Below are 27,656 nucleotides of genomic sequence, written 5' to 3' on the forward strand. Positions count from 1 at the left end.
CCGAATTAGTCAGGGCCCAATGCGGTCGCCGGAAATCAGATGGTTTAAACCAAAAAAAAAAAAAGCAGAATACAGAATTTCAACCAACAGCACTTGTTCAGTTAGCCTTTCACACTCAATAAGTATCTTACCACAGCGTCATTCAATGGACAAACACAGACCCTTCTCGGAGATTTGAAGACCTATATATATATACGTATACACACACATACACACTCACATGCCTTGGAAGGAGAAAGCGAAAATAATAAAGCAGGATCTCCAACTCTGATTCAGTTCTGACAGTCCGTTCAGCAGCCTTTTATTTTCAAGTAAGGAACGGCTTATATTAGTTTTTCTTTAATTCCTTTTCCTTTTCTTCTCTCTTTCTTGGGTACGCAAATTTTAATTTATATGTTTTACAGAGAAGCATGCAATCCATTAATCTTAAAGAGTTATAATTTCAGCATTCATTCAAAGTCTCCAAAGGTAGTGATTCAGCTCGCAGAAAAAAATGTGGGGAGCTCGTCTGGTGGCTAACGAAAAAGGTCTGAGGTTTGGAATGAGATGACAAAATACAGAGACGAAGATGGAAATGAAAAAGCTGAATGTAATTATTGTAAGAAGACATTTGACCCTTCAAGCAAGAAAGGAACAACACATCTGAAAAATCATTTGGACAGAAGCCGAGCTAAGGGAAAAGGAACTGGTGGGGATGAAGATAAATCAGATATAGCAAGAGACCAAGAAGAGAAGGTAAACTTGGCCAATTTCTTAATAAACCCTCATGTTGTTTTTGTTTAGAAAAAATAAAGATATATATATATATATATAGGGTTGAAGAATATTATTAGTGCTGTCCAATGTGCCGGTTGAAGGAGTAGATTTCAGTAGAAACCAATTAGGCTGCCTTTTTGGGATAATTAAAAGATTAAGCGATAAGTTGACACAGGATGAGCATGCAAATCCATCCTTAATTAAAGAGTTAAATTTTCAGTGTTCATTTCAAATTCTTGACCAACATATTACAGGAAATGGCGGAGGTCCAAGAGCAAAACGTAGGGAGCTCATCGAGCAATAGACCAAAGAGGTCAAAGGTTTGGAGTGAGATGACAAAGTACAGAGACAAAGATGGAAATAAAAAGGCTGAATGTAAATATTGTAAGAAGACATTTGACGGTTCGAGTAAAAAAGGAACCACACATCTGAAAAATCATTTAGAGAGATGCCGAGCTAAGAGAAAAGGAGGTGGACATGAAGATAAGACAGTCACAACAGGAGATTCAGCTAATACGATTGTCATTAAAGAAAGATCTCCGATTGATCAGATCAATCACAGCATTGATGCGGAAAGATTTACCACTGAGCGTTGTGGTCCATCAATATTAAACTCCAGAAAGGTTGAAATACTCCAAACCTACCTGTTTATGTTTAGTGTTTAGAGTTCTTTGATTGCTTTTATGTTTGTGGTGTTCTGTGTTTTCTGCGTTTTGGAGTAGTTCGCTAGAACAAAAAAGTTTCAGCTTTAAGCGGACGTTGTGATCATTTTTGCGTTGAAAGGTTTCTTTTTGGACGTATTTTCTTTTCTAGGTTTGTGAATTTCATCTCAGGATTAGTGAGGTTTTAAGATTTGTAACTATGTCTCAGCTCTGGATTTTGGTTAATTTTAAGGTATGGGGACTACTTTTTGAAGTTGATCATTAAAAGTCTCCATTTTGCTGGTTTTTGGCTTTTGAGAAGTTCATTTTTCTTTTGTGAAATTGGCTTTTGCATCTTCAGAGTCTTTAATTTTGACTATTAATTCAATTTTGGGCTTGGAGGCATTGCTGGTTTCCTGGGTCCTATATTTCAGAAGTTAGCTTGACGTTTGGGTCTCAATTTCAACGGTTTTGCCAAAAAAGTAGGGCTTTAAAGCTCTCTGAGCATGTTCTTAGTCTATGAATTTCTGTTCCAAAGATCAGAAGTGCCTTCAATTTGCTTGAATATCTTAGCTTTTTCTGCTTTTGGGGAATTTCATTTAGGTTGTCCTGATTTTTCAATTGTATCTTTTTGTGCTTTTCCAGGTTCAAATATCTCTGGGTGTGCCCATGGAGTCCCCACAATCTGTTGTCTCAATATTCAAGTCCCTGTTATTGCTAAGCCTAAGAAGCATAAATCTGATTTCTTTGCTCCCTCTGGCATCGGTGTTCTTGAAGTTCATATACATCGCTAGGGACATTCATGACATTGGTGTTTACCACAAGCAAGATGTTTATGCTACGCTCTGCCTCACTAGTGATCCTGAAAACACCGTAACCACCAAAATCATCTATGCTGGTGGCAGCAATCCTGTTTTCAATGAAAGCCGTCAGCTCAAAGTCAAGACTGTTGATTCCTCCCTCAAATCTGAAATATTTACGGTGAGTAGGATAAAGAGTTTCGTTGAAGATCAGTTATTGGGGTTCACTTTGGTGCCTTTATCAGAAGTACTCCTCAATAATGGAAAGTTGGACACAGAGTTCTCTCTTTCTTCGACTGATTTCTTACATTCTCCAGCAGGATTTGTTCAGTTGTCTCTTCGATATGCTTCAGATGAACTTCAATTGATGAAGGCGAAGCCTAAGAAGAGAAAGCAATGTGGGAGTACAATCTGGAAGCAATTGAAGATTTCTTGATTAAGGGCTGAGATTGAAGATGTAGAAATCAAGTGTGTGCAGCGTATAAAGACAGCTGAGCATAACGGTTCTCATCATTATTTTTTGTATTCAACATGAAAAACTAGCCTTATGATCACATAATGTGACAGCTATAAAGCCCAGTACAAACTCTGTAACAGCTAAGGAAATCATGAATAATACATGCTGTTTACATCACTTAATTGTTTATATCTTTGTCTTCTTTCCAGTTATTGCTGCTATTATTTAAGTGAGTGATAATAATTTAACATTTTTTTTTATACCAGAATATTTATTTGTTTTGGGGGGGGGGGGGGGGGGGGGGTGTGGCGTTCTAAAGGGGATTCTAACGAGGGGGCAGTATCCCACTCTATTATGACAGATCTCATAATAAAATTGTGGTGATATTTGACTTTTTCCTTCTATTACATCACATACTCTTGGGCGTTGTTCAGAATCCCTCTAAAATTCTCGTCCTTTTTTTTAAATTTATAATTTTAGCTCTATTTAAATAATTTTACATGTATTTTTAATTACATTCTTATATAATTTACTAAAACACCTCCTTTGTTTTCTAGATAATCATTATTTTGACAAACTTAATTTCAAAATTTTGATAGTTATAAAATGTACTGGCTTAAGAGCGTGTTCGCATTAAAAAAAATGAAAGTGCCTACACTTAAGAACGATTATATATATATATATAGCACTAATTTAGTTTAGGATCCTAAACTTTATTAAAATTTAAAAAAGTTATTAAGTCATATGGTTTAATAGTATACTATCGTTATAAGTGTAAGGGATGTTCTTGGGTAGGTACCATTGCGGGCCTGGATTAGGGTTGGACTTTTACTTATTTTTTCAATTTTTTAAAATTGTTGTAAACTTGAAATGAACTAATAATAATCAAGTTGTTATAATCAACAACGAATTAAAGAAAATAAATATTTCAAAAATAAAATAATAAATAAAGAAAATGAAGCAAATAAAAGTTAATATATTTATTTATTTTTATACTGGATTCTTTAACTCACAGACTCTCTTAATTAATTAATACTTAAAAAAGAGAGTTTAATATTACAATTTTAAATATTTTGATTCATTATTGTATATAAATTAGGGATTCAACCTTTCTTTTTTTTTTCTATTATTTTTTAAATTTGAATTTATTATTCTAATTTATAAATTTATTTTTTTCAAAATAGAAGGCTTAAGCCTGGCCTGAGCTTTTTTTTTCCTAAGCTCTTGTCTAGGTCCTCATGCGGGAAGCCCAGCCCAAAGCTTGTAGGATTAGACAAGGCCGGCCCGGGCTTTTTTGCCATCCCTAACTCCAGTCCACATCTTATGGTGCATGAAGCGAAATAATTGACCAACCTCCTCAAAAGCCCCAAAAGGGCTTAAGGTCCTGTTTGAGGTTGATGTGTTATAACTTTTAAACTACAGTTACTGTGGAAAAAAGCTATAAGTATGAAACAAAAGTTAATAATTTATAGTAAATATAAATTTTAAATAATAATTTTAACAAAATTATTAAAGATATATTATATTTTTCATGATACAAGTGAAAAATCATTTCAACATAACTTTCAAGCTATAGCAACTAATGTTTACTAATCACTTTAGTGCTGTATCTTTTAAATTACAGTTGCTCAATCTCAATTTCACACACACCCTAAGTACCTGTGGGATTTACCCAATACAAAATCTCCTTCAATTTCCTTAGCCGTTTTGTCCATTTTCTCAACAAAAAGTTTGGGCTTGACCCAATACAGTTGCTGTCGACTACAAATCCATCTTTGTATATATATTAGCGAAAATTTCAGAATTGTTTTTTTTTTTGGGTACTCTATTGAAACTGCATTGTCCGCCACTCAGGACAACCTTGAGGGATTAGAGGAAAGAGTGGACGGTCTCGAGGGAGAATACGTCGAGTTCACTGTGGCAACAAAAGCCCTCATCCAAGATCAAGCGAACACTCTTTGAGGTGAGTTTCGATCTTTTCATGATGAGTTGCTAAACTTCGCAGCTTTGTTCAGGATGAACTACTCGCTGTCCGTGCGGAAGTGGAGGAAGTCTGCTCGAATTGGGCATGGCACAAGCACACACTCTCCGCTAGTCCAGCTTCCGCAAGCATGAGTGTGCGCGACGTATTGACGTGCTAAAGCCCGACACTTACGTGGCACATGCAATGCCACAATCGTGGACAACTTCCTATTTGGGTTATATCAATACTTTGATGCCATGGGTATTCGAGACGAAGCATTGAAAGTGGGCACTGCACCCATATATCTTTAAGGCGCCGCACAACTATGGTGGCGTCGGAAGCATGGCGAAATGGGCAAGGACAGTTGCACCAATGACACTTGGGGCCGACTTCAAACAAGAACTCCGAAAGTAGTTCGCCCCAAACAACGCAGAGAGGGAAGCGCGAGTGCGCCTACGTCGTCTTAAACAATCGGGTAGTATTCGGAACTACATCAACGAGTTCATTACCCTCATGTTGAAGATAAGCGACATGTTCGACAAGGACTCACTCTTCTACTTCCAAGATGGCCTCAAGGATTGGGACAAGACCGAGCTTGATAGGCGGGGTGTTCAAACACTTGATGACGCCATCGTTGTTGCGGAATCGCTTACCGAATACTTCTCCCAATCCAAAGACAAAAAGGCCAACCAAGGCAAAGGAAGGGGAGAGAGTCATAAGGACAAGGGCAACAACCGTAAAGATTGGGGGCAGAAAAAGCCACCTAGCAATAAGAGCGGGCAAGGAAAATCTGAGGGCAAGAAGGAGGCGCCAAAGCCACGAAGCCCATGCTTCATTTACAACGGTCCTCATTGGGTATGAGATTGTCCGGAGAAAAAGTCACTCAACGCTCTTGCTGCCCAACTCAAGAACAACCCCACAATGTCCTCGGGGGAAACCCAACTCAGCATGGGTTCTCTCTAATGCCTCGGCACACTTAATCGCCAACAGCCCATACTCACGAAGAAATGACTCATGTATATAAGCGCAAAGATAAACGGCCAGTCCGTTCGCGCATTGCTCGACACAGGAGCAACGCACAACTTTGTGTCCATAGATGAGGCCAAAAGCCTAGGCCTCAAGACCACCAAGGAAGGAGGCACGATGAAGGCAGTGAACTCACCCACCAAACCAATTGCGGGTATTGCACAAGGCGTGCACATAACCCTCGGTACGTGGAGTGGAAAGCTTGATTCTCCGTTGTGCCCATGGACGACTTCAAGATGGTCGGCATGAAATTCTTCGACCAAGTCCATGCCTTCCCGTTGTCCGTTACGAACTCACTAAGCATTCTCGATGGGAGTAAATCATGCATGGTTCCTACGGAATGAGGTAAGTCTGAAGAGAAGACATTTTCGGCTATGCAATTCAAAAGGGCTTTCAAAAAGGACCCAAGTTTCTTGGTCTCCATCCGGAAACTAAATGAGGTAGGAGATTGCGGAAATAAGCAAAGCCAAGTCCCTCCGTAAAATACAAACTGTCCTTAAAGAGTACAAGGACGTGATGCCTCCTGAACTTCCAAAAAAGTTCCCACTTCGACGAGAGGTAGATCATGCGATCGAACTGGAATAAAGCGCGAAGCCACTAGACTTGTCGCCTTACTGCATGGCGCCACCCGAACTTGAGGAGTTGCAGAGACGTTGCAGAGACAACTCAAAGACTTATTGGACGCAGGCTACATTCGCCCCTCAAATGCCCTATTTGGTGCACCCATTCTCTTCCAAAAGAAGAAAGATGGCTCGCTGCGGATGTGCATCGACTATAGAGCGCTCAACAAGATCACCATCAAGAACAAGTACCCAATTCCCTTGATAGTGGACTTGTTCGACCAGCTTGGCAAAGCACAGTACTTCACCAAACTCAACTTGCGCTCCGGGTACTACCAAATGCGCATCGCCAAGGAAAATAAATCGAGGATAGCGTGCACAACAAGGTACGGGTCTTTCGAATTCCTTGTCATCCTTTTTGGCCTCACCAATGCAGCCGCTACTTATTGTACACTAATGAGTAAGGTACTCCACCCATTCTTTGACCGCTTTATGGTCGTGTACTTGGATGACATCGTGGTGTATAGCACCACGCTCGAGGAGCATGCCCAATATTTGCGACAAGTCCTCTAAGGACTCCGAGACAACGAGCTCTTCCTCAAGATGGAGAAGTGCTCATTTGCCTAGTAAGAGGTGGAGTTCCTTGGCCATAAGATTGCGGGCGGAAATCTCATGATGGAAAACGCTAAGGTGAAGGCCATCCTCGAATGGGAACCTCCCACGAAAATGCCCGAGCTTCACTCATTCCTTGGGTTGGTGAACTACTACCAACGCTTTATCAAGGGCTACTCAACCAAGGCGGCACCCTTGACAAATTTACTCAAGAAAAACAGAACGTGGCATTGGTCCGAAGAGTGCCAACGCGCATTTGAAGAATTGAAGAAGGCAATTTCGGAGGAACCAGTCCTCGCTCTTCCGGACCACACAAAGCCCTTCGAAGTACAAATGGATGCCTCAGATTTTGCCATTGGTGTGGCGACATTACTTGCTTGGCTCACACTTCACAATCATGATGGATAACGTAACAACAAGCTACTTTCAAACGCAAAAGAAGTTGAGTCCGAAGCAAGCAAGGTGGCAAGAGTTTTTGGCGGAATTCGACTATCGGCTCAAGTACAAATCGGGCAAAGCCAATGTCGTTGCGGACGCTCTAAGCCGCAAGGCTGAATGGGCAACACTTAGCATGAGCCAACCGAAGTCCGACCTTGTCTCACGCATCAAGGAAGGCCTCCAACAAGATTCGCTGGCAAAAGATTTGCTGGAGAAGGTGCTCGAAGGAAAAACAAGGCGATTTTGGCAAGAGGAAGACATCCTCCTCACCAAGGGAGATCGGCTGTTTGTGCCAAGGTGGAAAAATTTATGGAAAGAGGTTATCAAAGAGTGCCACGATTCCAAGTGGACTGGTCACCCAGGAATTCAGTGCACTATCGCACTAGTCTAAGCCTCTTATTTTTGGCTGCACATGAGGGACGACATCGAAGTATATGTGCGAACTTGTCTTGTGTGCCAACAAGACAAGGTGGATCACCAACTCCCAGCGAAATTATTGGAGTCGTTACCACTCGCAACAAGGTCATGGGAAAGTGTCTCCATAGACTTCATCACATCACTGCCCAAGTCCGAAGGGTGCGACAGCATCATGGTCATTGTCAACTGTTATAGCAAGTACGCCACTTTTATCGCCACACCAGCCGATTGCAAAGTTAACGAGGCAGCCCGCCTATTCTTTAAGCATATTGTGAAGCTTTGGGGAGTCCCGAAGAGCATTGTGAGTGACCGAGACCCTCAGTTCACTGGGTGTTTTTGGACGGAGCTCTTTAAGATGTTGGGGACCGATCTCAAGTTCTCAACAAGCTTCCACCTACAAAAGGATGGGCAGACCGAGCGCATCAATGGCCTCCTCGAGATGTACTTGAGGCATTATGTGAGCGCTCATCAACGGGATTGGGCGAAGCTACTCGACATCGCCCAATTTTCTTATAACTTGCATCGAAGTAAGGCTACAGGCAAGAGTCCATTCGAAATCGTCATGGGATTCCGGCCCATGACCCCTAATGCCATATTCTCAACTTACGGAGGGAAAAGCCCCGCGGCACACAAGCTCGCCCGCGAATGGCACGAGGAAGCGGACATCACACGAGCCTACCTCGACAAAGCTGCAAGGAAGATGAAAAAGTGGGTGGATACAAGGAGATGGCATGTTAAGTGCAAGGAAGGAGATCAAGTCATGATCAAGCTCCTACCCTAACAATTTAAGACATTGTGGAAAGTCCACAAGGGGTTAGTGAGGCGCTACGAGGGACCCTTCCGAGTTGTACGATGTGTGGGCAACGTCTCGTATCAACTCCATTTTTTGCCAAGAGTCAAGATCCATCTGGTCTTCCACGTAAGCCTTCTCAAGCCATATCATGGAGATACGGAAGACCCAAGACGCGGAGAATTGAGGCGTGCACCAACCGCCGTTGTCACCGTGTTCGACACAGATGTGGACTACATCATTGCGGATCATGTGATTCGAAGGAGAGGCGTGTCACCATACAACGAGTACTTGGTGAAGTGGAAAAACCTCCCTGAGAGCAAAGCCACTTGGGAACGTGAAGATGATTTGTGGCAATTCACTGAGCACATCCAGAATTTCAAGCACGAGAGCGCAATGAGGACAATGCAAGCTTAGGTGGGGGAGGATGTTGCGGACCGCCCAATTGCCCACAAATTCCAGGCCATGAGCCCAAGACAAGGCCAAGAGTGCTAGCTTGGCCTGATTCCGAAAAATTCTAGGCAACTCTAGCACATTTAAGCTTGTACATATATAGAATTCTCTATACATTTCCAGCACATGTAAATATCTAGAATTCTAGGCACGTGGTAGAATTCTCTAGAATTGTAGAGCATGGCAAACCTCCCCTATAAATAGGGTATGACATTTAGCATTTGAACAACAAGCTTAGAACAAGCCACTCAAACACTTGTAAGCTCTCTTGTAATCTCTCTTGTTGGTAATACAAGTTTCCTTATTCGGATCCATTGCTCTCTTCTCTTTAACTCTTTGAAAACCTCTAGGCTTAGCTAGTCGAGAAGCTCAAAGGCTTACTTAGCAACATTTGACAAAGTTGTCTAAGTGCTGCACGGATTTACTGTGCAAAACACTCATCCCGTGACATTAAGGTCCTGTTTGGGGTTGAAGTATTGTAACTTTTAAACTACAATTACTGTGGAAAAAAAGCTATAAGTATGAAACAAAAGTTAATAATTTGTAGTAAATATAAATTTTAAATAATAATTTTAACAAAATTATTAAAGATATAATATATTTTTCATGATACAAGTAAAAAATTTCAACATAATTTTCAAGGTACAACAACTAATGTTTACTAATCACTTTAGTGCTGTATCTTTTAAATTACAGTTGGTCAATCTCAATCTCATACACACCCTAAGTACCTGCAGGATTTACGCAATACAAAATCTCCTTCAATTTCCTTAGCCATTTTGTCCATTTTCTCAACAAAAGTTTGGGCTTGACCCAACACAGTTGCTGCCGACTACAAATCCATCTTTGTATATATTTTAGCGAAAATTTCGGATTTTTTTTTTTGGGTACTCGATTGATTTGTATCATTTTTTCTTTTTAACTAGATTTGGATTTTTTTTAATGCTAATATTATAAAATTCTTGAATGAAATCCTTTATTCTAGCAAGGAATGGTTGTTGCAGATCAATTAAGTCGATCCTTCATGGCTGGACACTGGACACATATCATTTACAAATAATCTGCATTAAATAGTTACATTACATTCTGGATTGTATTGCATTTAGGAAACGAATTTCACTCCCCTTATTCAATAATATGAAATGTGAATGAATTCATATGATCAACTGTATATTAAGCTAATTACTTTTACCACCGGCTTTCACTAATCACTTTTCACATAACACGTTGGTTATATATCGATGGTGTCCTTTGAAGATTTGTGGAGTTTCTGGCGTTGATAGGTAATAAGAATAAGGATCAACTTGGAAAGCTTGATGAACATTTGGGGCACGAGCATTCAATGCAAAGATTTATGGGGGAGATATGGCCTAGCCGTACCTACAAGAATTTGAAAAGAAAAAAAAAAAAAAAGGTTGGCGAGTCATCCATCGGATCCTCGGATCATTGGTACGGCGGTATCTTTTAACTCTTGGCTTCAAATTAATAATTCTTCACAAATGGAAAATAACTGGGAGGGAACTACGCATTAGACAAACGAAAGCTAAAATGGGGGGACAATTATGTACGCACAGAATGGGATATCTAGTCACTATTAGAAGCTTAAGCAATGTGGAGAAAGCTCGATTCGGATTTGATTGACTCTTCCAGTCAGACTTTTACTAAGGTGATGCACGCCGAACCCAAAGGCTAAGCAAAATGATTTGTAAAATTAATATACTCACTCAATCGGAGCTTTTGATCGGACTGTGGTTTGTCTTGTCGACTTGCAAATGAAAAAGTAAAAAAGAAAAAAGATTGAATTGAAGGAATTTGACTTTGTTCAAAACATAGCAAGTCTTTTTACTTGTCCGAAATTTGATCCGAAAGTCGGATAGTTAGCTTCACTAGTTTGTTGTTTCCTTGAAGAATCGAAAAGGAAAAAAGAGAAAATTACAGTCATCAATTGGATCCACCATTTCTTTTCTTTTTTTTTTTTGGCTTTGTTTGTTTCGTTAACTTGTTGGCAAATAACAAGCTTTTTTTTTTTTAACAATTTGGACCCACCAATTACCGTGCACCTGGACCTGGTGCTTGGTGCCCTCCATTTTGTTCGTTTGTGAGTTGCCTATTAGATCTAAGGCATAGCTTCGTCCGAATTAAAAAAGTAAAAAATGAAAAATATTTGCACAGAATGGGATATCTAGTCAATATTAGAAGCTTAAGCTATGACTTTTACTGTGATGATGCACGCCGAACCCAAAGGCTAAGGAAAATAATTCATAAAATTAATATACTCAATCGGAGGTTTTGATTGGACCGTGGGTTGTCTTGTCGACTAGCAAATGAAAAAAGAAAAAAGAAAAAAGATTGAATTGAAGGAATTTGACTTTGTTGAAATCAGAACAAGACTTTTTACTGGTCCGAAATTTGGATTCGAAAGTTGGATGGTTAGCTTTGCTTGTTTGTTGTTTCCTTGAAGAATTAAAAAGAGAGAGAGAGAGAGAGAGGATTACAGTCATCAATTGGATCCGCCGTTTGTTTTTTGTTTTTTTTTTTTGTTTCGTTAACATGTGGGAAAGTAACAAGCTTTTTTTTTTTTAACAATTTGGACCCACCAATTAGAAAAGTAAAAAAAATGAAAATTATTTGCACAGGGTCCGATGATGAAAAAGTCTATTCAATTTAAGCGGTTCTAAACGTTCGGATCAGGCCAGTGATGCCAATCACGAGTCACCTACACTGCAACTTAGGTGTTACTTGTGATGATGTTAAGTTTTTTTAATTTGTTCTTGGAAAAAAAAAACAAATGTTGCAAAATCGCATCTTAACTTAAGACATGAGTACAAGAAACATATTTTTACTACTAAAGAAAAACTTGAAATTCTCTTATACACATTTTCTCTGAATTAATTTTTTTTAAAACTTTTTTTGCAAGATTACGATTAAAGAATACAATATATGTGTGTGTATAATAAAAAAGTATCTCAAGACTCCTAAAAGATTATCGATTGGATACAAAGCCTTATACAAATTTTCTGCATATAAATTAATGTGTCAATACACATTAATAAAATGAAAGTAGCACTCCAGGAAATTTTATAGGACAACTGAACCATTTTAGTCTTGTTTAGATTGCCCTTTTGACCTTATTCGGAGCTTCGAATACTTTACACACGCACATATATATAAAGAGACGCACACACACATATACATTGAGAGCTCATGACATAGAACTGAGTTAGGCTCATTTCTAAGAGACAGATCTAATACCAGTTCTTTGATTAAGGAAAGTCTGGAAGAAGAAAGAGAAATAATAAGGCAGGATCTGAACTCTGATTTCATTTTATCAGCTGCCAGGTATTTTAAAATAAGCATTAAGATTAATTAATTTCGAGTCATCTTACAATGGTAATTGTTTGATATCAGCCTACTGAGAAATTAAATATCGAGAACTAGTTATTTTTCTCAAAAGCTTTGACTAAAATACTCTTATAAAGGATTTTTGCTCTCTGCTTTTCAGTTCCCAATTATATGAGGTGGAAGATGTATTTTTTTTTTTTTCAGTCACTAATTCCTGGAACAAGTTATAATTTTGACTTTTGAGCTGCGGAAACAAAATTTTTATCCATTGGATAAGTTGTTTATATTTTTCATAAAAATTAATTGGCTGCTATGAAAGAAGTTTTTCCATACCAAATTCTTGAATCTTTTTGTTTGACCTTACTTGGATCAGTTGTTGATTTAGATTTTATGAAAATTTTGTTCACCAAATAATACTATATGTTAACGAGAAAGAAATTAAAGGTTTAGCCATTGATATATATCAATTGAAAGAAATTTAAGTCTATTATAAAAAAAAAATCAATTTAAGTCAGACCATGTTGGCGACTGCATGTCTTGGTTAAAATCTAGTTTTATATTTATTTTACATTTTTTTTTTGTTGATAAGATCTTCCTCTTACATAATTATCTTTGGTATTGGTATTGACTAATTTTTAAGTGATATTATTTTAATTCCTTTTTTTCTTTTACCTTAAATAAGTTTCCTTTTAATTCTCTCTCAATGTTTATGTAATTTACTTCAGACGTACATATGACAATAATGGAATGCGACGAGGAGATGTCTTGGTCTTTGTCATCCCTTAGCGAAGGAAGAATGGCTTTGAGTAATGATGGCCATGTTGCAACACATCCACACCACAGACAACAAGTACCTCTCTCTCTCTCTCTATCTCATTTAGTATTATCATCAACTTTATACGACATAAGATTAATGAATCAAAATTTGTCTCCACATTTTGAAGCCAACAGTTTAAGGGCTCTAATACAGCGTAGCATTATTTGTTAGTAACAGTCTACCATATTTGTTTTCAGTACCATTCTCTATCTACCGAACACTGAGCAATTGGATGATGCAAAGTCAGGTTTAAGGAGAAAAGAGATATAATTAATTTCAGTACTAATTCATTAAAATTCTTGACCAATTAACTAATCTTTGACAGGAAAGCAGCATCGTGGTGAGATCAGAACAAAATGGGATCAAAAGAAGGAAGTTGAAGTCAAAGGTTTGGGATGAATTCACAAAGTACAGTGGAGAAGATGGAATCGAGTGGGCGATATGTAGTCTTTGTGAAAAGAAGTTTGATGGTTCAAGCAAGAAAGGAACCACCCATCTCAAAAATCATTTAGTCAGATGCCGAGCTAAGATAAAATTTAAAGGAGGTGGCAGAGATACAGACAAACCGATAAAAACAAGAGATGTAGCTGTTATTAATGAAAAACCTGTGATTGATCTGAACAAAAGCAGCTTTGATGCCAAAGGAATGACAACGCTCCAAGCCGACTTAGAAGAGAAGGTAAAACTCGGTCAATGAATTTCTTATTGTACTCTATTGTCATTTTCTTTGCATATGATTGTTCATATTATTTTTATCCTTTTATAACCATTTCATAATTTTCGCATTTGTTATGCCAATTAAAACAGCATAGGCAAATGATGAGTATTTGAAGTATTAAATCACGAATCTTTTTTTCCCCTTTACATAACAAACAAGCTATAACCTAGCATTCGTCTGTGGTAGCAAGTATAAATTTGTCAATTGAATTGATGATAATTTAGTAGTTTACAGAGTCCTAGCAAGCAAGTCATACTTGAAGAGTTATAATTTCAGTTGTATAATTCATTAAAATTGTTGACCAGTTAATTAATGTTTGATAGGAAGCCGGCATTGTGGCGAGAGATCAACAAAATGAGAAAAATGGAAAAAAGTTGAAGTCAAAGGTTTGGGATGAGTTTACAAAATATAGAGGAGAAGATGGAAAGGAATGGGCTAAATGCAGTATTTGTGAGAAGAAGTTTGATGGTTCAAGCAAGAAAGGAACCACACACCTCAAAAATCATTTACAGAGATGCCGGGCTAATTATAAGAGAAAAGAAGCTGCTGCTTCTGGGGTTGATGATAAATCAATCAAAACTAGAGATTTAGCCCCTGCTTCTCCTTTCTTCGATGAGGAAGGAATTATCTTCCAAGAAAACACTGAGACTGACAGTGATGGTGATATAAGTCTCTGGTCGTATGCGTGTTGATGATCAGGTTGGTTTGTCAACACTTAGATTTATTTTTGTGGGTCGCAAAGCTGCTCGTACTCACTCGAATAAGCAAGATTTAAGGACCCCATCTATCTTTGTCCTCTTCTCTCCTGCACTCACAAAAACAAGTCAGGGGACCCACGATGTTTAGATCAATTTTTTGGGGTTTCTGGAAAAAAACTTTAAACAATGATTCTATGTAATTCAATATACTATATATATAAAATGGAAGTGTTTTTAAAAAAATCAAAAGAAAACAGGTTCTGGATTTTTTGAAGAATTAAAAAAAAAAAGAAAGTGAATTACGCTCATCAATTGGATCTACTTTTTTTTTTTGGTGCTTTGTTTGCTTCGTTAACGTGCGGAAAAATAACATGCCTCTTTTTTCTTTTGACAATTTGGACCCACCAATTAGAAAAGTAGAAAAATGAAAAATATTTGTACAGGGTCGGATGATGAAAACTGAGCCATTTTGGTCTTGCTTCCATTGGCCTTTGACCTTACTCGGAGCTTCGAAACTTATATATATATATATATATATATTTACACACACACACTCTCTCTCTCTCACACACACAAACACATCGAGAGCTCATGATATCGAACTGAATCAGGCTCATTTTTAAGCGAAATATTATCTTTCAATAATTTATGTAGTGGTTTGTTATTTCGTAATACATGACATAATAAAAGATTAATGAGAGGGGAAAAAAAAGCACCTCCTGCTTAACCTCCGGCTTCTACTAGTATTTCAATAACATAAATTTATAATGTGTAATAGTATCAAAATTATGTAAAGCAATACAAGAAGATACAGCCATTTTTGTTCATTTGAAACAAACCTCAAATGACAGTGGCAAACTTATTCATGATGGTGGCGGCCAGTTGTGTGCCTTTTAAAACTTGGAAAGCATTTGTGTAAAAAAATTGGTCTGACGTTTGGAATGAGATGACAAAATACAGAGACGAAGATGGAAATGAAAAGGCTGAGTGTAATTACTGTAAGAAGACGTTTGACGCTTCAAGCAAAAAAGGAACAACACATCTGAAAAATCATTCAGACAGATGCCGAGCTAAGGGAAAAGAAGCTGGTGCGGATAAAGATAAATCAGAGATAGCCAGAGACCAAGAAGAGAAGGTAAAACTTCGCCAATTTCTTAATAAACTCTCATGCTGTTTTTGTTTAGAAAAAATATTGGGTTGAAGAATATCATTAGTACCGTCCAATGTGCTGGTTGAAGGACTAAGAATTTAATAGAAACCAATTAGCCTGTCTTGTAGCGACAATTAAAAGCTTAACCCATAAGTTGACAGAGGCTAAGCATGCAAATCCATTCTTAATTAAAGAGTTAACTTTTCAGTATTCATTTCAAATTCTTGACCGATATTTGACAGGAAATGAAGGAGGTCCAAGAACAAAACATAGGGAGCTCATCGAGCGAGAGACCAAGGAGGTCAAAGGTTTGGAATGAGATGACAAAGTACAGAGACAAAGATGGAAGTGCAAAGGCTGAATGTAAATATTGTAAGAAGACATTTCACGGTTCGAGTAAAAAAGGAACCACACATTGAAAAATCATTTCGAGAGATGCCGAGCTCAGAGAAAAGGGGGTGGAGATGAAGATAAGACAATCAAAACAGGAGATTTTGCTACTACCGTTGTAATTAAAGGAAAATGTCGGATTGATCAGATCAATCACAGCATCGATGCGGAAGGATTTACCACTGAGCATTGTGATCCATCAATATTAAAACCCATAAAGGTTGAAATACACCAAACCTACCTGTTTATGTGCAGCGTTTATAGTTCTTTGATTGCTTTTAAGTTTGTGGCGTTCTGTGTTTTGTAGTAGCTCACTAGAACAAAAAAGTTTCAGTTTTAACGGTTTTGAGAAGTTGTGATAATTTTTGCTTCGAAATGTTTCTTTTGGAAGTATTTTCTTTTGTAGGTTTGTGAATTTCAGCTCAGTATTAGTGACATTCTAAGATTTGTAACTGTGTCTCAACTCTGGATTTTGTTTAATTCAAGGTATGGGACTACTTTTTGGGAATTTCATTTAGGTTGTCCTGATTTTTCGATTACATCTTGTTGGAAAAATTTCAAAATAAATGTGTCTTATGGTAAAGACATGTCTTATTAATTGTGCCTTATAGAAAATGTACATTTCACTAAAGACATGTCTAATTAAATGATGTCTTGTTGTAAGGACATGTCCATTTAATTGTATCTTCTAGTACGAATTTCAACACAAAACACCCATTTCTTTTGTGCATTCACATTCCAATATATTGTTTTCTGCAGGAACAATATATTGTTTCTTGGCAAGCTTGCAACATTCAAGAGTATTTTAGTTTGCTTTCGTCGATGCACAACTCAAGTAAACAAACAAGTGCTTCATTGTATCCTGGAGGCGTATTTGCTTAACCCATGTGCATCACTCAATTGATGGGGGCAAATAATGTCTTAAGGAAAGCGACATTTGTAACGTGCCTTGAAGCATACAAAATTTCTGCTGTTTCTTCCTACATACAGAGTTAGTTGTAAACACATTACTTTACATAATAAATTTCCACCATTATTGTCGTATTTCTTTACATTTGCCATTCCCCACAATTTTACCACCAACTCATCTTTTTGTGCTTTTCCAGGTTATGCCCATGGAGTCCCTACAAACTGTTGTCTCAGTAGTCAAGTCCTCAGTTATTGCTGAGCCTGATAATCATAAATCTGATTTCTTTGCGCCCTCTGGTAACTTAGAAACTGAAGCCAACAGATTAGAAATTGTTGCGCCTAATTTGGAGAACTTCAGCGGTGTTCTTGAAGTTTATATGCATCGAGCTAGGGACATTCATAACATCAGTATTTACTACAAGCAAGATGTTTATGCCAAGCTCTGCCTCACTAGTGATGCTGAAAACACTGTAGCCACCAAAATCATCTATGGTGGCGGCAGGAATCCTGTTTTCAATGAAAACTGTCAGCTCGATGTCAAGACTGTTGATTCCTCCCTCAAATGTGAAATATTTATGATGAGTAGGATAACGAGTTATCTTGAAGACCAGTTCTTGGGGTTCACTTTGGTTCCTTTATCGGAAGTACTCATCAATAATGGGAAGTTGGAGAAAGAGTTCTCTCTTTCTTCAACTGATTTCGTCCATTCTCCAGCAGGACTTGTTCAGTTGTCTCTTCCATATGCTACTTATTCACCTGAAGTGATGGCAATTCCTACGGTGCCTAAACCTTTGGCTGCTGATGAGACTGCTCAGAATCAGAAGTAGTCGAGTTCCCTGATCTGAAGATTATGACTGAGAACCATAATATGATTTTGGAATATTTAGACTGCAGAGATTACTGACTTTTTATGTTAAGGCTTTAATTAGATTAGAATTAAGTTTTTCTTTTTTTAAAAAAAGGTAAGAGGGGTGGGCAAGCCCAAATAGATTTTTTATCCCCCTTACTATCTCTAAAATTCGAATCCGGGTTCTGGTAGAGAATACATCTATACTGCAACTAACCCAACCACACCCTTAGGGACTTATATTAGAATTAAGATTGTGTTGAATTATTATAAATAAGTGGTTCTCATTATATTTTTCAGTAAGTAATAATAAAATTAATTTTAATCCCTTTTAATTCTTCTATCTTATCTCTGAGTTCTCAAATTCTCCATCTTCTTTTTTTGAAATCTCTAATCAAAATCCTAAAACTCTATCATCTAGTATCAAAGCATATCTTTCTTAGCCACTAATTTTTTTCTTTCCGTACTTTAAAGAGAGAGAGAGAGAGAGAAACCAATTTTTCCAGCATCAAAACTTTTGCCAATGTCCCTTCACTTTTGATTTGGCTTTTCGTAAGTCAATTAGTTGCTTTAGTCGAGTTTATTCCACCAATAAATTTTGACTTTTGTGAGTTACTACCACAAGCCAGCAACCAAACCCATAGTTGCCTTAGCTTGTTACCCAAAAAAAAAAAATCCAAACCCATAATTACTCATGGCTTGTTCCTTTACAATATGGGATTTGAGCCAGAGCGGAAATGGGATTGTAATGGTGATGATGAATGAAGTGGCAGCAAGGAAACTTTCTCCAACACTTGTGATACGGCAGATTTTGCAACAAAGAGTGAAAGAAAGATGATTATGATTAAAGTGAAATATGCTTTGATACTTGAAGTAATGGACATTTTTTCAGTGTGTTAGTGGCAAGAGCTTTGAGTACCTTTATAAGGGAGAGCTAGTCGGAGATTTTGATCCGATTGTTGGTTGCTGCAAATTAAAAAGTAAGTGCAAATAGCTTTTATTCGCGAAAACAATAGGTACGATGTACATTAGTTTCACATAAGCAAAAAATTTATGTCCACGTACAATGCCAAAAAAAAAAAATCACAATTTATTCTTTTTAAAACAATTGCACATGCTTAAAATGGTAGCTGACTGACGCAGAGGTTTGCTAGATTTCGCTCTAACTTACGCTCTTATAGAGAGAAGAAGGTATAACAAATTCTGAATTAAAATTTGAAACGAAAAAACTAAAATTTTAATTGAAAATTGGATGATTTTTACAATAGATTTAACAAATATTTATTGTACTCCTAATCAGCTATACCTACTACATTCCACTCAACAGACACACCAACTACAATCCACTAACAAAACACACCTACTCTATTCCACTATTTGGGCCCTTATGTTTTATACTGCATCAGTTTCTCCCCCTCTTAAAAACAACTCGTCCTCGAGTTAGTCAAGGAATTCGTTCATGATACTAGTACAAATCTTAAACATTAAAAGTGTTAAAAATGGCATAGTATTCGGGGAGATCGATGATATAGACATTATCATTAATCTTTTGAAGGACGCGAAAAGGACCAATTTTCTTCTGCTTGAGCTTATTGTACTCTCTTGCGGAAACTCGTTCTTTGCGCAGATGTACCATGACCGAATCACCCGCTTTATATGACTTGAATCTTATGTGCGTGTCAGCAATGGCCTAGTATTTTGTAGTAGATTCTTCCAACTGGTTGTTCCTGGTCTTTGAGCATGTTGGATTGTTAGACTGCTCCATTGGGGCAAGAACAAACTTTATGTTGTCTTTATAAAATGTATAAATATTATTTTTGCCATTATGCACTGTATTTAAATCAAATTGCCAAGGACGACCAAATAACATATGACAAGCATCTATATCAACAATATCACAAATTACCTCATCTTTATACTTACCGATAGAGAAAGGAACACGACATTGTTCAGTCACTTTTGTTTCGCCGACATCCTTGATCCACCCAATACAGTACGAAGATGGGTGTGGCTGAGTTGGTAATTGTAACTTATCTACCATGGTTTTGGATACTGTGTTCTCATTGCTTCCTCTATCAATGATAAGATCACATACCCATTGGTTGACCGTGCATTGGGTCTTGAAGATGTTATGTCGTTGAATATTCTCATCCTTTCTCGAGGTATACATTAGTCGTCTTATTACTAATTATACTCCTTCATCTTCATAGGTGAGCTCTTCTGATTCAACTTCTTTGTCATGCTTATCATCATCTGGATACTCCTCTTCTTCAATGTCATCATCATGTGTAGCTAAGTTGATCGGTTTACATTGTCAACATTGATTGGAGTAATGACCCTTCTGACTGCAACTGTAACATTTGTTTCCCTTTGGGACTGCATAGGGATTGGCGGATTTGGATTTGTTCACTGGTTCATTTTGTAATGTCCCGTCGATTGGTTTTGAGAGAAATTTGGCCTAAATACTTCTTCACGTGATCTGGGTATTGTCTGTCCTTCATTCCAATCAAGCTTTTGTGGTGGTGTAGAAGATTGTGAAGAAACTTGAATACCAGTGCCTCTTTGTTAAGTTGTGCTTCAATCTTCAAGGCCAGTTGTATTGCACTAGATAGTGTGTGATGTGATTGCTTGAATACTTCATCATAGATATTGGTGCGAAGTCCATCAATCAACCTTGAAATCTTTTTGATTTTGAGTCTCACGAATATCCACGCGTGCAGCAAGTTTGTGAAATTCGGTGACATACTCATGTACTATTCGGTTGGCTTGCCAGCAATGTTGATATTGGCTGAAAAGTGTTTGCTCCTAATCTGGAGGAAGAAAATGCCCAATCATTAGTTTTCTCATGCATTGCCAAGTTCGAACTTTGTGCTTTCCTTGCCGAATTCATGTTGTTTGTAATTGATCCCACCAAGCAAACACACCTCCTTTGAGTCGATAAGCCACCGATTTAACTTTCATGTGCTCCTCAATCCCTAATAGTCAAAGAACTTTTCAACTTCAGCGAGCCAATCAAGAAATTCTTCGATCATGAATAGGCAGTCAAATTGTGAAATTTCAAATTTCATTCTGTAGTCAATTTGCTGAGGTCCTTGGTTATTTTCTGGTGGCATTAGTTCTTCATCGTCTTCACTAGAATCTTCATTGTAAAGTTGATTCCAGTAAAGTCTGAAATTTCTTTGAGGAATATTGGGCTGCCTTAGAATATTGTTTTCTGCTCCAATGTCAACTCGCCTTTGTCGTTGGAAATTGTTATTTTGCCCCCCAAGAAAATGAGTCAAATTCTTAAGCGTGACTTCTAAATTTTGTAATTTTGTTTCAAGACTAACCACTGTTTCTCTAATTGCAAATGTACCCATATGTCACGGGATGAGTGTTTTGCGCAGCTAACCCGTGCGGCACTTAAACAACTTTGCCGAATGTTGCTAAGTAAGCCTAGAGCTTCTCGAACTAGAAAAGAAAGCAATTGAGCCAAAGAAGAAAACTTGTATTGCACAAAGAAAGAATACAATGCTTGAGTTGCTTACAATGCTTGTTGGATCCAAATGCCTAATGCCATCCCATATTTATAGGGGAGGCTTGCCAAGCTCTAGAGATTCTAGAGAATTCTACTACTTCCTAGCTATTTACATGTGCTGGAATTCTATGGAGAATTCTAGAGTATTTACAAGCTCACATATGCTAGAGTTTCCTAGAACTTTCCGGAATTGGGTCAAGCTAGCACTCTTGGCCTTGTGTTGGCTCTCTAGCCCAAAATTGTGGACAATTGGACTAGCGAATTGGGCGGTCCGCAACACATAGCTGGGTTGGATTCCTTGTCTGACATTTTTTTCCTTTTTTTTTTCTTCTTTTTCTCTCTTTTTTTTTAATTCCCTGCAACAGCACAATACACAATACACTCACACTTGTTTTTTTTTTTTTTCTTGCACGCACAATTTTTATTTTTTTTCAAACTCACGCCCCTCTCTCTTTGTTTTTTTTTTAAATACTCACACTTTTTTTATATATTCCCTAGCACAAACTACAAGAAGTTACACCTCTTTTTTTTCTTTTTAACTCGCACTCCTTTTTTTGTTAATACCCACTCACTTTTTTTTTAATATTTTCTCCTTACTTTTCTCTCACTGCTCACGTCTCTCTTTTCTCCTTTTTTTTTTTTAATACTCCCTTCACAAAGCACAAAACACACACCTTTTTTTTTAAATTTTTTAACACTCTTTTTTTTCCTTTCACTGCACAAGACACAAGCCTCAAACTTGTCACTTCTCCTCACGTCTCTCTTCTCCTTTTTTTTTTTAAATACTCCCTTCACAAAGCACAACACACTCACGCCAACCTTTCTTTTCTTTTCTTTTTTTTTAACTCACACTTTTTTTAAAAAAATCTATGCAGAAGACACAAGATGCAACACACTCAAGCTCCTCTTTGTTTTTTTTTCATAAACGCTCACACTTTTTTTTTTTTAATTCAATGCACACTTCACAAAATACACACTCACTTTTTTTTTTTTAACCTCACTTCTCTTTTTGTTTAACTCACAAAATGCACACTCCGGATCCGCATTTTTTAATGTGCGGATCCGGATTTTTCCGAATCTTCTGAATCTTTGTGGATCCGGGCCGGATTCGGATTATTTTGTCATTCCTATGTAAAAATGGCTAATTGATACAAATTTAAAAAGAAAAGTAATGCAGAGAAAATGTTAGAATTTTATAGTAGTTGAATAAACAGTCAAAATAAAGGTGATGCAATGATAATTTCTCATTAAAACATTTTAAAAAAAAACCTAAGTGTTGAAAGTGAGAATCATCAAGGATTTAAGCGTCATTTAGAGAATGAAAAAAGGTGTGATCTCATTTCATATGCTTATATTTGTATTGTGACACAATTAGCTTAACATACAGAAAATGGAATCAAGAAATAACATGTAGTAAAGACAATCATTAAGTGCTTTGATATAATAAGTCGTGTATTACATAATAATTTGCAATAGAAAACAGGGCAGGACAATTGATCCTAGCCCATGTTTATATATACAAGAGAAAGGTACAGGTACCTGTTGATTCCCGAGCTAAGGTTTTTCCACTTCTGTATTTGAGAGAATCATAAGGAGTTTCTTGGTCTTCTGGCCAAGCAAAAATAACTTTTAAGCTTTTATTGTTGGCAATTTAGGGATTTTATAACTCTTCTCCAACTGGAGCAAGAAAAGAAAATTCATAAAGACGACTAATGTAATCCGGCGGCTGAGTCTTCTTTAATGGGTGGTTGATTGTTAGTCATAATTTGTATGTTTGGTCATCTAAGGTCTGTATAGTATTGAAGAACTATATTAAGTCATCGTTGCTACGGAAAAAATTGTAATCAGGAAATAACAGTTAATAGAGTATATGACTTTCAAATAATAATTTTAATAAAAATAGTAAAGATATTATAAATTTTTCATCATACAAATGTGGGATTAAATCAACTTAACTTTCAAGGTAGATAATTAATTTACTTAATAATTTAATATTATAACTTTTAAGTCACGACTGTCCAATCTCAATACCAAGCCTAAGTTTGAATACCAAAGACCTAATTAATTATAATTTATTTTCTCAAACGATTGATATACTATCTATAATTTTATTATAATATTTCAAGTTATAATTCAAAATGTGATTGTTCATGTCAGATAGAAGAAATAGTCTTTAAGAATACAATTGATACTTGTAAATATATATATATTTTTTTTGATTTGTTGATTCAGTTGCCAAGAAATAGTCTAGAGATCGAGAGTGGGAGAGAAGATGTGAAAGTTTTTGTTATTAATTACTATGCAAAAGGAGAGTTGAAATTATGTAGTATTTCTAAAAGAAAAATATAAAAATTCAATAGATAAAAATTGTGAACTAATAATAAATTAATTGTCCATTCCAAAAAATAAAAATAAATAAATTATTTTAGGTCAATATTTTTTTTTGTATTAACTATTAATTGTCATGTCCTGTTTTAGATGGAGGAATTTTATAATAAATTGGAGGTAATGCAACTAATATGACATGTGTAGCTGAATTTTATATAATTATTACTCCCAAACTGATTTTTTAGAATAAATATGTATATGCTATAATATCATTTATTTGTTGTATGATAAATATGATACCTCAAAAATATTTTAAAATTTCTCAAGGTTGTCTACCTCAATATTTAAATGCATCAGGAGTTTCTTGTTCTTTTTGTCTAGCAAAAACAACTTAAGCAGAAATATTTGATGAATAATGATCAAGATTGTTGACCGTTGAGGGATTTTTATAACTCCTCTCCAATTATTGGAAGAAGGGAAAATTCAAAAAGTTGACTCATGTAGTCCGGCGGCTGAGTCTTCCATTCTTTTTCTTCCTTTCTTTAATGGGTGGGTAAGCGGTATGTGGTGGTGGTCATTTTTTCTTACTAATTGGTAGTTATAATTTCTACAATGAAGTGAAGTTACGGAATTGCGATTTTAGTTTAAGTGGAGTACAAAGAAAAAACTACAAACGCAAAGCGGTCAAAATCAAAATCTGTCAAAAAGGAGAAAAAAAAAAAACACCACACAATAATTTGTGGTCACAACTATTATTTCAAAAAGATGAGACAAAGTAAAGAAAAATTAATTAAAAACAAAGTTTGCACCCCTTAAAAACTTACCAAAAATTAAACTTAAAGGTGATGATCACTCCACCCCATATTTTATATAATAAAACCCTCGTTAGTTATTTTTTGTTGCAGTTACAATTTTATTCTTAGGTAAATTTATCTTTTTTTTTTTAAATGACAGCAGTTCTAGCAATCAATTATGGCATTTGGAAATTAGAACTTATGGCTTACCTTCAGAAAAAGAATAATAATAAAATCGTCTGTGGCGGCTCATATTAAGACTTTAAAAGTTAAAAGAACAATTCTTAATCTCTGCTTTTTAGCTTCTAAATGGATATGGAATTCTCAGAAGCTATTGCAATTCAGAAAGGCTAGGAACTAGCCACTGAAACAGGGCTAACTCCATCAAGTGTTGAATCAGGTGCATGAATGTGGTGCACCCATTAAAAGTAATATTAGTAGTACAAGTGAAGTGGGTGGGTCATTTATGAACTCAAGGATTTGTTTCTCTCTAAGAATCCTTTCAAAGCAAATTATGTGTTTGAGGGATAAAAGAGGAAGCACATTTATGTGCGTCTTAACACAAAATCATGCTCCCTGCAACATTGGGGTAGCAGGAAGTCTCTTCGGGGTATTCTCAAATGGAGCTCGAGTTATGGAGGGGCGACCAGTTTCCTTTCAAGTGTGCTTGCACAAGGATCTTGCAAAGAGAGACCTGAATCAAGTCAACCTGGAGTCTTAGCCAAGAGTCAACTCGCAGATATTCTCCAAACAATCAGGGCATGACCCTAATCCACAAACGGCTATTGCTCTTATCCAGTAATGGGAGTTTTGATCCTCTATAAAAACAGCTGAAAATTCAAAACCAGATAAGTAATCTCCTTCACTCTCCACGACTGATTTCTCTCTCCCACTAAAAAATTCTTTCTTTCTTTTAGTTTTCCTTTTTGAAATTTCTTTTAAATCTTTTTTTTTTCAAAGCCATTATAATTAAGTCATGTAAGTTGCGGCACAGGTTTTTCCAAAAGGCCCAATGTCTAACTTGAGCGTCGGAGAGTTTACGTCAGAAAAACATTTGTTGTTCCTCTAACTGTTCTTTGTGAACATAGGAGATTTTCACAGGAGGTGAACCTAGTCGATATTAGTTGCTCGAGTGGAAAGTTTATAGTGATAAATTGTCTTCCCAATATACAAATTTAAGTATTGGCATGGACACCTAGTCATAACAATACCAACCAGATATCTATATCAACATTATGTGCCGAGATACACTAATGAAGCAACCATCGTATGGTAAATCATGCATTAAGAAGCTCTGTAAATGAAGTTTGGATAGAAGAAAAATGTAAACAATGTACAATTTCATTATGTTAACATAAATATTTCTTTATTATTAATTTTGATGATAACAAACTTGATTAACATTGATTAATCTTTTAAAAGCTCAAAATAGTTTTTCATATACTTTTAAATCATCATTCTCATTTTATAAAGTCTTTATATTCTATGAAAATGTTTTTGGTTATTCTCATGTTAATGGTTTCAATTGAAAAAGCTTTGAGAATTTTGATAATAACAAGTATTGCTTAAAATCTTGTAAATGGACCAATTTGACAAGCTTTATAAAGTTTTGGGCCACAATATATTTTTATAAACATTTTGGGGCCAAACTATAATTTTGCAAAAATAGTTCACTATAGCGCCATTGTAGAAAACGACTATCCGACATCTTGATAACGGCTTGCCAACATCAAACAAAATTAAAGATTAGTCTTTGGACACTAACGGCGATTCGACATCTAGATAACGGCGATCCGATAATTTGAAAATTTAGCCTAACGGTCATATTGACTATTCAAAACAGTGATCCGAAAGTGTGCAGAAAGTTAATAACGGTTAGTTTTCAGTACCAACTATAAATTAGCTCAATCAAATTCAAACTTTAACACTTCCAACAATTATTATTGAGCAAAGTCTTGAGCAAACAACATTCATTGAGTCTTAAATTCTTATATTCATATTGTTTACTCACACTCTGTATCTTCATTTGTAATCAAACAAATTGTGTGAGAGATATTTGTTTTTTAATATTCTTTAAAATCAAATTGAGTGATTGTAAGTGTTGGGATACACTTGTATTAAGATATGGGGGATAATCTCTTGTTGTAAAGGTTTATTGATACCTTAGAAGTCAAGTGTAATCATTTGAAGCCTTGGATGCTTGCTTAGTGGAATTCTCAAGTCTGGAAAGCTTGGAGGCATAGACGTAGGCGAGGTTGGCCGAACCACGTAAAAATCTATGTGTTTGAATCGCTCTTTCCCTATCTTTTTATATTGTGATAAATTTATTTGTTAATTGCTTTAAATTTGTTTTAGATTTGTATTGAGTTTTGCTTTAGAATTGAATAAATTTTAGAATCCCAATTCACCTCCCTCTTGGGTTGCATAACTAGAATTTCACGTTATGCCAGGGATAAGTTTGGAATTAATCAGATAAATTTTCAATTGGGTTGTTATTATGCAAATAATGTGTGGAAATACTAGAAATATCTCCACCTAAACTTAGGGTGATGAATCTCCTACCATAATTTTTGAAAACTCACCCCATGTTCAGAAAAATAATTATAAAAAATAAATATTATTTTTTAAAAATTTCAAATAAAGAACTTTGGCTAATTAGTTAATTAAATCTATTTTAATTTACTTTTTGTGACTTATATTTTTTTAATTATGTTTGATTACAAAGATTAATATGGCATAAGCTTAAATTGACTATTTTATCCTAGTGTGGGTAAAAAATCCCAGCCCGGCCCTCACACATGAGGCTTTGGACAAGGACCCAAGAAAAAAACAACGGGCCAGGCCCAGACCCACTAATTTTTTAAAAATAAATTTATAAATTAGAATAATATAATTAAAATTGAAAAGTTATTTAAAAATAAAAAAGAAAACTTAAATTCTTAACTTATAAATCAATGATGATTAAAAAAAAGATAAAATTATGATACTAAACTCTCTCTTTTGTGTTAATTAATTAAGAGCGTTTGAATTAGAGAATCCAATATTAAAGAAAATTAAAGTTATGAACTTTTATTTGCTTTATTTATTATTTTACTTTGAAATATTCATTTTCTTTAATTTATTTACGATTATAATAACTTGTTGATCATTACTTTATTTTAAATTTACAATAATTTTAAAAAATAAATAAAACCCAAGGCCCGAGCTCAGTTGACAAAGAATCTAAGAAAAAA

General features: G+C 36.1%; 2 protein-coding genes across 4 annotated transcripts; both read left to right on the forward strand.

The window, feature by feature from the left end:
• The first annotated feature begins 12,106 nt into the window (after positions 1–12,106).
• Positions 12,107–17,254, forward strand: LOC102614549 (uncharacterized). Of its 3 annotated transcripts, XR_008052850.1 has the most exons (6): positions 12,870–13,105; positions 13,270–13,314; positions 13,398–13,751; positions 14,114–15,623; positions 15,881–16,248; positions 17,135–17,254. XR_008052850.1 is itself a non-coding variant. In XM_052436430.1 (4 exons), the coding sequence occupies exons 2-4, from the start codon at positions 12,989–12,991 to the stop codon at positions 14,480–14,482; spliced, it is 840 nt and encodes a 279-aa protein (XP_052292390.1). In that variant the 5' UTR covers positions 12,107–12,252; positions 12,981–12,988; the 3' UTR covers positions 14,483–14,776. The 3 variants fall into 3 exon arrangements, 2 of the variants coding, with proteins under 2 accessions (XP_052292390.1, XP_052292391.1); XM_052436430.1 differs by lacking the exons at positions 13,270–13,314; positions 15,881–16,248; positions 17,135–17,254 and adding an exon at positions 12,107–12,252 and having other exon boundaries at positions 12,981–13,105; positions 14,114–14,776; XM_052436431.1 differs by lacking the exons at positions 15,881–16,248; positions 17,135–17,254 and having other exon boundaries at positions 12,876–13,105; positions 13,270–13,319; positions 14,114–14,776.
• A 6-nt stretch (positions 17,255–17,260) lies between these two features.
• Positions 17,261–17,764, forward strand: LOC102619707 (protein SRC2-like; the record flags this gene model as incomplete). Its single annotated transcript, XM_052436047.1, has 1 exon — positions 17,261–17,764. A coding segment is annotated over one exon (504 nt), but the record flags the coding sequence as incomplete, so codon positions are not given.
• Between the last annotated feature and the right edge of the window lie 9,892 nt (positions 17,765–27,656).

Source organism: Citrus sinensis, chromosome 3 (genome assembly GCF_022201045.2).
Source record: "Citrus sinensis cultivar Valencia sweet orange chromosome 3, DVS_A1.0, whole genome shotgun sequence".
Classification (NCBI taxonomy): Eukaryota; Viridiplantae; Streptophyta; class Magnoliopsida; order Sapindales; family Rutaceae; genus Citrus; species Citrus sinensis.

Excerpts from the sequence above, each read along its gene's own strand:
- LOC102614549 (XM_052436430.1), top strand. The coding sequence starts at position 12,989 with ATGACAATAATGGAATGCGACGAGGAGATGTCTTGGTCTTTGTCATCC. Across the intron at positions 13,106-13,397 it reads ATCCACACCACAGACAACAA|GAAAGCAGCATCGTGGTGAG; the intron begins GTACCTCTCTCT and ends AATCTTTGACAG. Across the intron at positions 13,752-14,113 it reads AAGCCGACTTAGAAGAGAAG|GAAGCCGGCATTGTGGCGAG; the intron begins GTAAAACTCGGT and ends AATGTTTGATAG.